The following is a 14,059-nucleotide window of genomic DNA, read 5'->3' on the forward strand; positions in this document are numbered from 1 at the left end:
TAAGGGGTATTGAACTAATTTAGTGGTGAATATATCTGATCCTCAAACACATAAAGAAATATACAGAAAAAAAGCTAAGGATGCTGTGGATTAAAAAAATATATCTAATTAGTTTCATGTTGCTTGGATTTCTTTTCAAGAAGAGAATGTATTATATTTAACAAATTACATTGTCCAAATCAAATAACTTTACCTGGTAAATTACAAACTTTTAAGAAATTAACATGTACTCAACAAGCTGGAAAACAAGTTTCAAAGTTAAAAACAGTCTTTGTTCATAGCATGCGCCAGCTAAGAGGTTCGGCTTTAACTGTTCCCACCAGCACGTAAGCTTGACAAAGGCAGAGCTGTCTGTCTTGTTTGTTGGTATAGCAGGCACTCAATAAACAGTGTGAAGTGACATGAATCCAAGCTCGAAAGAAGATACAGTACCTCATGATTCCTGAGATGATGATGTACAGAGCCAGCTCCCAGTTGGGTCTGGGCAGGGCTTCCGCACACGTTGCTAACATATGGTACGGGAGGGACGCGTTCAATATAAAGACAAACTCAGAGCCGCTGGTTGTTATAAACTTCAGTTCACGAATAACTCTAGAAGCTGTGAAATCAGGAGTAAACCTGAAACAAAAGGATGGCAGTAAGGCTGAGGTTTCAAAATACATCACAAGCAATTTCGATGTAATACTAGTCTCCTCAGCCCTTGAAATACTAATGCTGAATTCAAGTTTGATCCTTTCATTCAACTTCTTCCTTTTAAGATAAAGAAAATCTTGTTCCATGAGGTTGTAATAGGACAACTGTATTCTATACAAAGAGAACTTACATTAAAAAGAGAATAATTAACTTCCCATAATTATTAATTCGGAATGTGGTCTCTGAGCTCTTCTTTCCTTTCCTTCATCTCTCCTTTATCTAAGCCCCCACTCTTCTCCAAGTCTATGTACCAAATAATGCCTTTATCTTTTTAAACTGCCCTAGCCCTACAGTACTGCTAATTGACATAGTTTTTACTTTTTGTTAACTATATGTACCTTAGCAAAGATGTCTTATTCTTCATTGTACTTTAGGTATCAAGTTTTATATTTTGCATGTAGCAACTTAGACACTTAATATGCACTGATGATCATGAAGTTAGGTTCAGTTTTCTTAAGAAGACAGATTGTATTTTATTACATTCACTTTACAATATAATAAGTTATCAATTACTTGTTAAAATATGTTGTGACTATTACTGATACAGGCATTAAAATTGTCTCCTGACATTCTTATACTGTACAATAGGAAAAAAACTACACTGTGAATTTATACCAGCATCTTATGCTTTAATATGATCCTGAGAATAATTCTGGAATATGTTTCTAAGATTATCTGATCCACTTTGGAGACAGGAATTTTTACAATTATGAAAAGAAAAATATAATGAGATACCTAAGTCAAAGATAAGGTGCAAAAACAAAACAAAACAAAAAACGAAAACAAACAAACCCAAATGAAGATAAGACTTTGAACAACTCTAGTATAGAAAGTTAGTGAGAAGCTAGTGACTTACAGCTTATAAGGGAACACTTACAATATAATGATGTCTCTAGAGGTGTTGGCACTTAGTGCAAACTCTTGACAATTAACAACTTTAAAGCCATATCCCTCACAGGAGTATCCACTGATTTCAATGGTTTCTACATGGATTTGAAGTTGTCCTGTATTCTCTACTTTAAATGTTCTTTTCAATGTGAAATTTGGCTCTCTTATTTTTAAACCTAAAGGAAAAAAAAAAAACTAGGAGTGAGGATAGATCCTGCCATTGTGCACTCCCAGTCCACATGGTATGTTATTCGACTACTACATGCGGAGATTATAAACCGCCCCACAGGCCAGCGCGATCAGCTCTTCCCTAGATTTCATCGGGAAGTATTCCACTCTGATATGTAATTTTAGATGGCACAAGTTCGATTATGTTTACTGATTTCATGCTTAGGGTAAATGATACATGGCTTGCAATGAGTGTTGATATTTTAAAATTTTTAAGGTCCAAAATGAAACAATCCTGTAAGCAAGACATAATTATTTCCTGAAAAGATTATGCATTCATCACTAATACATATGTTCTTGTGTTTGAAATTTACTATTGAAAGTAAATGCTAAAATTTGTGCCCTCGGAACTACCAGGAATACTCACTATCTGTACAATCTTTTAACAATGCTTCCGTGATTTTGAAGCGTAAGGAGCTTCCTGGACCTGGAAGCTTGCCTGCCACCCTCAGGTTCTCAGTGGTTCCTTGTCCTTGGACCATCACAGCATCCAGCACAGTCAGGTTATTTCTATGCAAAAATAAGAATTATAGATTTTTCTCCTACTACATCTGTACAATCTTTTGACCTATAATTTCTTTTTTTTTTCCATAGCTACCATATAGGAATTAACACACAGAATTTAAAGGTGAAAATGTATACTTTCAAGAATTTAAAAATACACAGAGAAGAGAGATTTTCTTGAAGAATCACACATGGCATGTTAAGAGAGTATTCATGCTATTAAGCTATAAATTTAACAATCAAGGTACATTTCATCAGGCATGGGTTTTGGACAAGGTGAATACCCTATTTCATAAATTAGAAATTGGAACTCATCTTTAAAAAAAATCAGGAGAGGTTCTTCTATGAAAGTACTGAAAATCAACACTTAAATCACAGAACCTACCTGACTATGATTAGTGAAGAAACAGTTCTGTTGTGAATGGGAGTAAACTTGACTTTGACAGATTTCTTTTCTCCAGGTTTTAATATTAGGTTTAAAATTAAATGTCGAGAGAGGCCCTCTGTAAATCCTGTTGAACTTTGCAGTGGATGAGCCTTGAATCATTGGGTAAACAAACAGAAGCCATTAATATATTCTCTGGAAAAATGTTTTTTACTCTGCTCCATCTAAAGCCCAGTGCAGTTTCTCAAATGGATGAAACATAGGAACGACTCTGTCCTTTAAGTTTCGGACATTGGTTCGCTGGCAGGCAGAGCTGGGCAACTGAGGATAGGATCTCATCTTCTGTGAAGTCCCAAGTCACCAAAGTCCTGATATATACACCTAACATTTGTTTCCGTATGCAGATTTTTTTAAGAGATTTTTTCTTTTTTTTCTTTTTTAAGAGATTTTTTGCTATAGAGCACGTGTGCTCACCAGAGAGACAGAAAGAGATAAAGTGAGAAATCACCTCAGTGGGGATACCATGCTGCAATCCCTTCTCTTACATTTTCCTCTCAGGATTTTGGCACACACACACAATCCTGTTGTGAATTTTAAGACACTGGGTCTGGGACTTGAACTGTGGTCGACTACATGGGAGTCCAGCAATGTAACTGCTATACCATCTGCTAGTCTCAATCTTTTTAATTTTAATCTTTAGAAAATTTAAAATACCACATGCATATAGAAAAGAACACAATCCTAACAGGAATAGCTCAATGCATTAGCACCAAGGAAACACTCGGGTGCCCAGCACCTGTGCCCTGCTCCTCCTCCTCTGGTCATGGCTGCCCCTCTTCTTCCCTCTGAAGACCAACTGCAGGGTTTTCAGGCTGTAGTATGCTTTGTGTTTGTAAAAATATTTCCAATTCCTACCAATCTCTCCTCGAATTTTGTTTTGAAAACCATGCACGTATAATTACTGTTTCAAAAGCAATTGACGATTTAAAGCATGGCTTAGTTTAATATAAAAAATGTGACTTGGCAGCTGGTTATGTTTAAAATGCATTTGATCTTTTTTTTTTTTGAGAGGTTTTTTCACTATAGGGCACATGCGCTCGCCAGACAGAGAGAGACATAGAGACAGAAAGCGAGAAATCACCCCCCCGAGGGGATGGTCACGCCTCAGTCCCTTCTCCTCTCGGGATCTTGGGCACGCACGCACACACGCCCGGTGTGAGTTTTAAGCCACCAGGTCTGGGACGCGAACCGCGGTCGACTACGTGGGAGTCCAGCGACATAGCCATTATGCTAACTGCTGGTTCCCAAAATGCATTTGATATTTATTAAAACAAACCATAGCTCACACATAAGTACACATTGCTCTTTTATTTATTTATTTATTTTTTAGGTTTTTGTCATAGGGCACATATGCTCAACAGAAAGAGACAGAAAAAGGGAAAGTGAAAAATCACTCCCCAGGGGAAATGGCCATACCACAACCTGTTCTCCTCCATTCACCTCTTGGGATTTTGAGCATGCGTGCACACACACGGGGGTGATTCTCAAGTCTCTGGGTCTGGGATTGAACCGGGGTTGGCCATGTGGGAATCCAGCACCTTAACTACCATGCCACCTGCATGCCCTTCACTTCTCTGATTGTTAAGCACCACTGAGTTTAAACTTTTCAGCAGGCAGGGTTTGCAACTTGGCTATCAGTGTCCATGATTTCTCACGGCTCTGCTAACATGCAGAAGTGGATTTTGTATTGTTTTTCACTGTGTGGTACAGTTCGGTTTACTGCCCACAGATCTATCTGCTTGCATCGGCATGATCCTACAAACATATCATATAGTCAATAGACTTTATGAAGTATACTACATAGCTCTTGCTTCTGAGGTAAAAAAAAAAAAATCTACATGAAACATTCCTCTCTATCAAATTCTACTAAGAAAACAGAACATTCCAATTGTTTCAAAGTGGCTGGTGAATTCATCCCTTTTAAATAAACTATTCTGAGTGACTGACAGACACAATGCTATACAAAACATATGTGGAATCTTCAAAATGTTCATGGAAAATGTGTATTACAAAGAACTGTACATGCATTTAAAAAAATTTTTTTTTGAGAAAGATTTTTGTTATGGGGCACATGCACTCACCAGAGAGACACACAGAGAGATTATCCCCTCAGGGGGGATGGCCATACCACAATCCCTTCTCCAGTCTCCTCTCAGGATCTTGGGCACGCATGCACATGTGCCTGGCGTGAGTTTTGAGCCTCCGGGTCTGGGACTCAAACTGTGGTTGACTACATCGGAGTCCAGCGATATAACCATTATGGTACTTGTTTCTCTCTGTTGGTCCCAAACTTCAAACTTTTTGGTACCAAAGTAAATTTATACTTTAATTTATTATGCTTTTAATTCCATTTTCCACAAACTTTCTGAGTACCCACATATAATCCCAACCAAAACGAACTAATTTAACTGCTGATGACGAGAAACACTTAGATGTTTAGCCTTTGGGTTATTACAAGGGCCTGAAAAATTTTATAGTCATGGTTCTCGTAGAGTGGCCATAGACAACCCTAGGGATTTCAGAGATCCTTTCAAGATATCCATGATGTTTAAGCTATTTTCATAATAATGCTGTAAGATGTCATTCTTTTCCACTATGTTGACATCTGCACTGACCATCAGCAAAGGCAATAGAGAGTACAACTCCTGGGGACCTGGCATGAGTCAAGGCGGTGGTGCCACACCTCTCTAGTAGCCACTGTAGTCCTCACTGCCAGGCACTTGTAGTTAAAGAAAAAAAGGTCTTTCAAGAAGCAGTGATAAATATTACCTTAACTAAACCTATCCTGGGGCAAATATCTTCTAAACTATTCTGTGTGAAAAAACAGGAAGCATGCGCAAAGCACTCCAATGGCATCCTAGAGTACCGGATTATCTTAGTATATGTGCTGCCGAAGCGAGCACGGGGCTATCTTAAAAAGCTATTTGAGACACAAGCTGAACTAGCCACTTTTCTTACAGAACGCCATTTATGTTGGAAAGAATGATTGATAATCCATCTATAATTATTCAGATAATTATTATGTTTTTCTGAGAGTAAGTCTTAAAGAAAACAAAACTGAAATTTTGTTGCCAATGATAAAATTCAGGCTTTTGAGCAACTTTCAGAATTTCCAATAACTTATATCCATCTTTCTGAACTGGATAGCTTCTCAATACTTAAATTTTCTAGTGAGATTAGTGGTTCGGATACTGTATCAAAATATTGTACTGACATTTGTAAGATCTGTGGATCTCAGTGAACCAACAATTTCCAAATGATTGAAATACAGTGCTATAGCTAAAAGGCAATGAGGACACTCCTTTTCCACTGCGTGTCTGTATCAGGTCAGACTCTGGTCAGATACCTCAACCAAAACAGTATGTCTTAAGCAGATATATAATCTTGTCTATTAAGGCAGAGAACTATGGGAACCAGCAGTTAGCATAATGGCTATGTCGCTGGACTCCCACATAGTCGACCGCGGTTCACGTCCCAGATCCGGTGGCTTAAAACTCATGCTGGGTGTGTGCGTGTGCGTGCTCAAGATCCCGAGAGGAGAATGGAGGAGAAGGGATTACGGCGTGACCATTCCCCCTGGGGGGTGATTTCTCGCTTTCTGTCTCTATGTCTCTCTCTGTCTTTCTGGTGAGTGCACACGCCCTATAGCGAAAACCTCTCCAAAAAAAAAAAAAAAGACAGAGAACCATTAAAGACATTTTCCAAAAAAGGTAACTATCGATTCTTCTTTAAAAGTTAAGTGACTTTAAAAAAGATATGTTTAGTTTTCTTGGGGCCAGCTTTATGGTGTAGCAGTAATGTGCTACTCCAGAGAAGCTGGATCCCACCTGGTAATGATGGTTCAAATCTCCAACCTAGTCACTCATGTGTGTGAGTGCCAGGAGCTGACGGACTGGAGAAGGGAGAATGCGGCATGAACATACCCTGTGCCTCGATGGTACTTGTTTCTCTCTCACACATGCACACACACACACTATCATGGATAAAATAAAAGTTTGTTTTCATATTCTGTCTTACCTATGTTAAATGAATCAGGGTTGTTGTTTTAAATGAATTAAATCAATATTTTAAAAATCCATCAGTTTTAGCTTCCTTTAAAAATCTGTTTTAAAATCATTTACTTAACTTTATTTATTTGTTTATTCATTCATTTATGTTAGGTTTGCTATAGGGCACTCATGTTGATCAGAGAGAGAGAAAAGGAGAGAGGGAAAGTGAAAAAGCAAGCCACCAAGTCTGGGACTGGAACTGTGGTTGGCCATGTGCGAGTCTAGTACCTCGACCACTACACCACCTGTTTCGCCAGAGGGCACGTGAGCTCAGAGGCAGGGAGAGAAAGGGAAAGCGAGAAAGCATCCCCCAAGGGGCATGGGCACACTGGAATCCCATCTCTTCAATCTCTGGGACTCGAATTGTGCAATCATCCGTGTAGGATCCAGCCACCTTAACCACCACACCACAACTGTTCCAAGTTTTAGTTTCTAATATCGCAAAATGCTAACAGATGTAGCCCACATAAGCGAGAAATCTCTCTGAGGTTCTTAGTAATTTTCTGACTCTGAGGGACTCCAGAGACGGGGTATTCTGAGAACCACGGGTATAGAGTCCTGTGGAGAACTGGGGTAGAATTTATCCTAAGCTCATTCTGGGATCACCTGCAATTTTTTGGGGGGAGGCATTTTTGCTATGTGTGCTCACCAGAGAGACCGGAAAGAGAAGCGAGAAATCAGCCCCCCACGGGGGATGACCACACTGCAATTCCTTCTCCTCCATTCTACTCTCAGGATTTTGGGCACACATGAGCATACACCCAGTGTGAGTTTCAAGCCGCTGGGTCCAGGACCCAAACTGTGGTCAATTACATGGTTTGCCTTAACCACTATGCTACCTGCTGGCCCCTACCTCCAGAATTTCTTAAGAGTACATTTCTGAGACCAAGGGTACGCTTACTCATTTTCTTTTTCTTTCTTCTTCTTTTTTTTTTTTGAGAGGTTTTTGCTATAGGGCGCGTGTACTCACCAGACAGACAGAGAGAGACAGACAGAAAGTGAGAAATCACCCCCCAGTGGGGATAGCCACGCTGCAATCCCTTCTCCTCCGTACTCCTCTTGGGATCTTGGGCAAGCACGCACATGCGCCCGGCGTGAGTTTTAAGCCACCGGGCCCAGGATGCGAACCGCAGTTGACTATGTGGGAGTCCAGCGACATAGACATTACGCTAACTGCTGGTCCCCACTTAATTCATTTTCTTATCTCTAACAGTGCCTGTCTCTCAGTGCTTTAAACTTGTAAATACGAATTGTATAAGGTAACTATTAGCTCATTTACTTCTTACATATATTTTTTCCCTTATGAAAACAGAGTAAAAGGAAATTCTTATTATTGGGTTTTCTAGATAACCTCCAATAAGAGTTTGTTACACCAGCATTTTCAAACAGTTTATATATGGGGCCAGCAGATGGCGTAGTGGTTACGTCACTGGACTCCAACATGGCTGACCGCAGTCTGAGGGCTGGACCTGGTGGCTTGAAAATCACACCAGGCACGTGTGCATGTGTGCTCAAAATCCTGAGAGGAGAATGGAGAAGTGACTGTTGCATGGCCATCCCCCTAAGGGGTAATTTCTCACTTTCCCTCTATCTCTGTCTCTCTCTCCAGTGAGCACAAGTGCCCTAAGATAAAAAGCCCTTAAAAAAAGTTTATTTCTTCCACAAAAGAGCGAGAGAGAAGGACAGAAACAGAGACTCACAAACAGCACCCCCAGCAGGGTCCTGATGCTGTTACCCACCCTGGGCCTAGCCAATCTTGGGTCATGAGCACACGCATACATGCCCTGTGTGGACAGGAAAGTCCCTGGACACAGATTTTGACCCCTCCACCCCACCCCACCATGAGTCAGCCTCGCAGAATGTCATTCTCTTCCACTGTGCTACTGCGCTGCCCCCTACACTGGCATTTAATGGATGGGAAAAGCAAAGCGCAAAATTATTTCACGGGCATGATGCTAGAATATGTGACTGTCTAAACTTTAGTGTTCTAGCCATTACTTAACAGAAAACAGTACAATACTGGAAACTACTTTATGTAAGCTTGACTTAAAAACTTATTTGTGAAACCTATACTAATGAAGGTTTGTCTAATGTGCACATTACGGGTGAATGGTAAAGAATGCAATATTTCAAGAACTACAAGACATCTATTTTGACAATGTTGATTAGCAAACTCCTATTCAGAGCAGATCAGACCATATGGAATGACAGTAAGGACAAGGGTTCTGGAATCTGAATGAACTAAATTTGAATTTGATCCTAGGGAAATGGAAGAGTATGGAGGTCAAGGGACTTGGGCTGGGCTCCAAGTGCTAACTTTCTGACTGACCCATACTCTACACAGTAAGGTCTCACATAATGAGTGATCACTGGGAGCTCAGCCCGGTCTGAATGACAGATAGTTCCTAGAGCAAACCAGTTTTATATATACGTTAAAGATTATCTATTAAGTGAAAGCCATGCATGCCACTTTGCTAAATATGAATTCAGCCAGACATGGGCCTGACATTCATGGGAGGTTACAATTTTATTAGAAAGTATTCAGAAAAAAAATTTAGATGATAGAGTTGAGTATTTCAATGCTGAACAATAAATCATGTATTAGTACATACCTCATCCACACTAAATCTCAGAATTTCTTGGTGGCTGTTATTACAAACCATCATGGTTCAGTGTTCCAAAGCCCACAAATAGAAATCTTCTATTCCATGTGCTTCCCCAGCTTGATCTAAATCCCACCCACACTTTCTGGTTTCTTTGCCTCTAAAATAACTACGGAAATCTCTGAATTCTTAAGTAACTTATCCTTCAGCCATGTTTAAAGGAAACCAATAGTGGGGTCAACAGATGCTATGGTGGTTGAGGAGCTAGATTCCCACATGGATCGAGTCCCAGACCTGGTGGCTTGCTTTTCTCACTTTCTCTCTCTCTCTGGTGAGCACATGTGCCCTATAGCAAATTTTTAAATAATGATAGTAACAATAAATAAAATGAAATAATTCTTTAAAAAAAAAAAAGCAAGTCAATAGTTTTCTGTCACATGTGCATTGAGCTTATTATAGAATTATTTCTGTGGAACAGTATGAAGTTAAAATACTTACACTGTTTCTGAAGACTTGGAATTCTAGTGTTCTCAAATCTATCTTTGCCACCTTACTCAAGTTAAACCTAGAATAAAAAATGTACATATATTTCTTCATAAATAGTATTATAACTACACGATGATATATTTGGAGTAACTATCAAGTTTATACTTTATTTGCAACTTACCTTTTGGCAGATTTTGAGATCAATACTAGCATAGTATTTAAAAGAATTAAAGGTCAGAATTTGTCATTAATATTTTGTTCACTTTAAAAACTAAATTATTTTAAATGTTTCAGTTGCCTTTTCTTTACAAAGTTTTTGGAAGGAAGTCCTATATTACTTAAATATTTGAAAAGTTTGATCTGCCTTTTCTTTACAAAGTTTTTGGGAGGTACTTGTAGATTACTTTTTCTTGCCTTCCATTGAAAGCTCTTCTAAATGTTTAATATAATATCAACCTCTCTTCTCATAATCTTCTCTGAATTTTGATTACAGATCCAGAATCTAAGTCAAGTTTAATACTGTATGGGTTACAATAAAGTTTTAAATATATAAAATAATAATTCAATAACTATATTGAAACATTTGATTATCTAAACCAATCTTACCTTGATACTAACTTATCTACAAACACTGAAGGATTGGAATATAAAGCCAAAGGAATAAATTGAATATAGACAGGAACATCTGCAGGATTTTCTAGAGTAATCTCTTCTTCCTTAAACAGAGTAATGAAACAGTAAAGATTTTTATAGCAAGAGCAAATTCTTTATAATCATCTTATATATTTCCAAAAACGAATAGCACTTTCAATACTTACTGAAGAGCAGTTTGTATTAGTAAGTGGGAATTTCAAGTGCCGGGGTGAGCTAAGTATGGAAGGCCAAGAGAGCTCAGCAGTAATTTTTGATATTATATTTTTTTGAAGGTCTGTATTTACTTCAAACACAGCACTCAATCTAGGGGAAAAAATGTGTACATCACTGTATAAAAGTCAAATATTTGAGTTTTCTGTTATAAGAGGTTCTATTTGGCTTACCTAACAGAAATTTTATTCTGGACTTGAAAAAACACAGGTTTATTTGCTCTCATATTTTACTGTATTTTTAACACTATAAGGGGTTCTATCTTGGTTCAAAGAGCTGCCAAAAGGGATCAGCAGTTGGCGTAATGGCTATGTTGCTGGACTCCCATGTAGTCAACCACGGTTTGAGTCCTGGACCCGGCAGCTTAAACTCACGCCGGGCATGTGTGTACCCAAGAGCCTGAGAGAATGGAGGAGAAGGGATTGCGGTGTGGCCATACCCCCAGGGGGTGATTTCTCGCTTTCTGTCTCTGTCTTTCTGGTGAGCGCACGCGCCCTATAGCAAAAACCTCTCCAAAAACAAAAAAACAAAAAAAACCAAAGAGCTGCCAAAACATCTATCACTGATTACCCATGTTGTTTTGTACTGAATATGTAAAGGAAGACAAAGTCTCAGGAATAGCACCAACTGCATTAATGTAATCCTCCAAAAATTTTTTTAAAAAACCTTTAAAATACAAATTCAAGAGGCTGACTATATTAGATAACATTTAGAAAAGGGAGGCATATACAGTTAACGTAATATTATGGGAATCCTAAAAGACCTTCCATGCCTGGGGGAAGATGGAGTCTCCAGTAGCCAGCAGGTTGCCAAGAACAGTCCAGCAGAACTAATGAGAGATGTGCGTTGTTTGGCATGTGGCTTTCCCCCTTGATACAAAAATCAAATAAAATCCTCACATTTATGAAGACATCAGTTGAAGAGGTAAAACATGGTAGTTTTATGGGGATACATGCAACGTTTTGTTTTTTTTAAATCAAAACTCAGGTCCTTATTGGACTCTCTCTCTACCTTGGAGTGTTTATAAGCTGGCAGTACAAAACTCAGAGCATATTCCCCAAGGAGACACTTTTATAACAATTTTATAAATGACGTCCCTGGAACCAAACACGGAAGCCCACTTCAAGCCCTAACCACTACTGAATTCTGATACTTTAATATTCGTACGAGGTTTTGTTTTTTGTATTTTTATTTTTAATGTGCCAGAGGGCATGTCTGCTTGCCAGAGACAGAAAGAGAGGGAAAGGGAGAAAGCACCTCATTAATGTGGTGTCGTAGGGCCACAATCCCTTCTCTTCCATTTCTTCATGCTGTTGAGATTTTGGCACACATGCACATGAGCCTGCTTGTCTTTCAAGCCTCTGGGGCTTGGATTTGAACTGTGTTGGTTGACCCCATAGGATCTGTTTCCCTTAACAGCCAAGCCAAGGGGCCAGCCCTGTATAGATTTTATAAGGCTAGTAGAAATTCTCCATAGTACACACACTGACAAGGTAACAGAACAGGGAGAATGCCAATTCACTGTGCAACCAGGACATGGCAGCACAGGGCAGACAGGGAACCCAGGGCTTAAAAGGGGGGTGTTGACTGTCTGGGCAGGAAGGCCGGTGCCTTGGGGGGTAGGAAGTGAAGAGGTTCCCTGCAGCTGAGCCCAGGGCTGCACTACCAGTTATTTATTCATAACTGCACATTATCACTGGAGATGCAGAAGAGTTATTAGTGTTCGTTTTCACCATTTTAAAGTAAAAATTAAATGTTCTTTTAAGAAACTATGCACAGAAAAACAAACCCTTAGAATCAATCATGAATTTTATAGTGGTCTTAAGTTGAAATATCTTGAATCTGACAAAAATATTTTAGGTTACCTAATTGAGAAGAATTTTCATTGGCTATCATGCTGTAGTTACCCCAAATTCTTTTCTGAAGTCCATGAAAAAGACCAGATTTCTACATTACCAAGTAAACACACCAGTGCTCTGGAACCAGGTGCAGGACTGAGATGCCATTAGCACATTCTGTATCTGCTAAAGGCACCCGTGGGGCCTGGCTGCACTGGGCCCTGTGTGGCCCCCTAACAGCTCAGCACCTGGAAAGGGTGGCAGCAGTTCCTCTCACAAAGAGCAAATAAATGTTCCTACTGTGGAAATTAACCTAGAACATATTTCCTCTGCCTTTAACAGAGGCCAGTGGTAGATAAAGAAACTTCTTATATGAATGGCTGTGACTATGGTGAACACTGTAGCCATCCTACATAAAGACCACTTCACACAGTTTCTTTGATTTTAAGGAAGCATCTAAAGCACTAGAGAAAAGAGAAAAATGGTAATGTCTATATTTCTAAGCAATATACAATTAAAATGGCAATTTAAACCGCCTTAATAACTTTCTGAAAAGTAGGAGTATTTTCCTACCTTTAATAACATTTCGTATCAACAGAGACATTTCTAACTGGTAAAGACAGCCAAAATACTTACCTATGACCTGAATTTTCCTTTATTCCCATCCATCCTTTAAATAGGCTTTGATGCAAATCCCAGTCAGCATCCCATATATCTTCCTGCATGGCTACCCCAGGCTGCACTTTGGGTTCAGCTAAAACAAAGAGAGATGTTTGACGTACTCAGCCCTAGCTCTGTACCCACTTGCCAGTTTTCCTTCCCATGATTCCTACAGCATCAAGAGACAGGGGTGGACTTCAAAGGTGGCAGCCCTTTATTAAAAGAATATTTGGGGGAAGTGACAGTATGAGAGAGAAAAGCTAGATAACTTACATTTGGACAAAAAAGGCAAGCCAACATAGCAGTGATCCCCACACTGCAGTCCAGGGTCAAAATAAATGTTTGCAATCTACAAAGAGGCACAGGAGAACCATGAATCCCAAATCCGCAGAAGGACACAATACAAAATAGCAACAGAAGGAAATTCTCAAAGACAACATTTTCAAACCTTTGATTTTTTCCCTGGTTCCAAGTCTTCCTTATTGCCCCGTAATCGTTTGTAGTAAAATCGCACATCTTCTGACAAAGATCGTATTTGCTGTATCTTTACCTTCTGCGAGAAGGAATTCATAATATTTAAACTTTGATGAACTATTTTTCCCTGAAGAGAGAAAATAAACAAACAAACAAACTCACTTATCTATGGTCCGATTTTCTTAGGATCATACACTTTAAAGCTGACAAGACCATTTCTTAGGAAACCAAAGCCCACAACACATTTAGAATTTTCACTGGTTGATAATCTCTAAATTTATAATCAAGAGCTCCACCAGCCCCCCCCCCCCAAAAAAAAACCCTTCC

The 14,059-nt window shown here is 39.2% G+C and overlaps 1 protein-coding gene across 1 annotated transcript in view; it reads right to left on the reverse strand.

Annotated features, from left to right (window-relative positions):
- TMEM131 (transmembrane protein 131) overlaps positions 1-14,059 on the reverse strand; it is a gene marked incomplete at both ends in the record, with an annotated part of 163,962 nt that overhangs the window by 39,108 nt on the left and 110,795 nt on the right. The window contains 10 exon segments of the mRNA XM_027767558.1: positions 433-618; positions 1,571-1,757; positions 2,177-2,319; positions 2,699-2,850; positions 9,909-9,975; positions 10,503-10,612; positions 10,715-10,853; positions 13,235-13,352; positions 13,532-13,607; positions 13,707-13,859. Coding sequence (XP_027623359.1) covers positions 433-618; positions 1,571-1,757; positions 2,177-2,319; positions 2,699-2,850; positions 9,909-9,975; positions 10,503-10,612; positions 10,715-10,853; positions 13,235-13,352; positions 13,532-13,607; positions 13,707-13,859 — 1,331 coding nt within the window.

Source organism: Tupaia chinensis, unplaced genomic scaffold (assembly GCF_000334495.1).
Source record: "Tupaia chinensis unplaced genomic scaffold, TupChi_1.0 Scaffold144276_1, whole genome shotgun sequence".
In the NCBI taxonomy this organism is placed as follows: domain Eukaryota; kingdom Metazoa; phylum Chordata; class Mammalia; order Scandentia; family Tupaiidae; genus Tupaia; species Tupaia belangeri.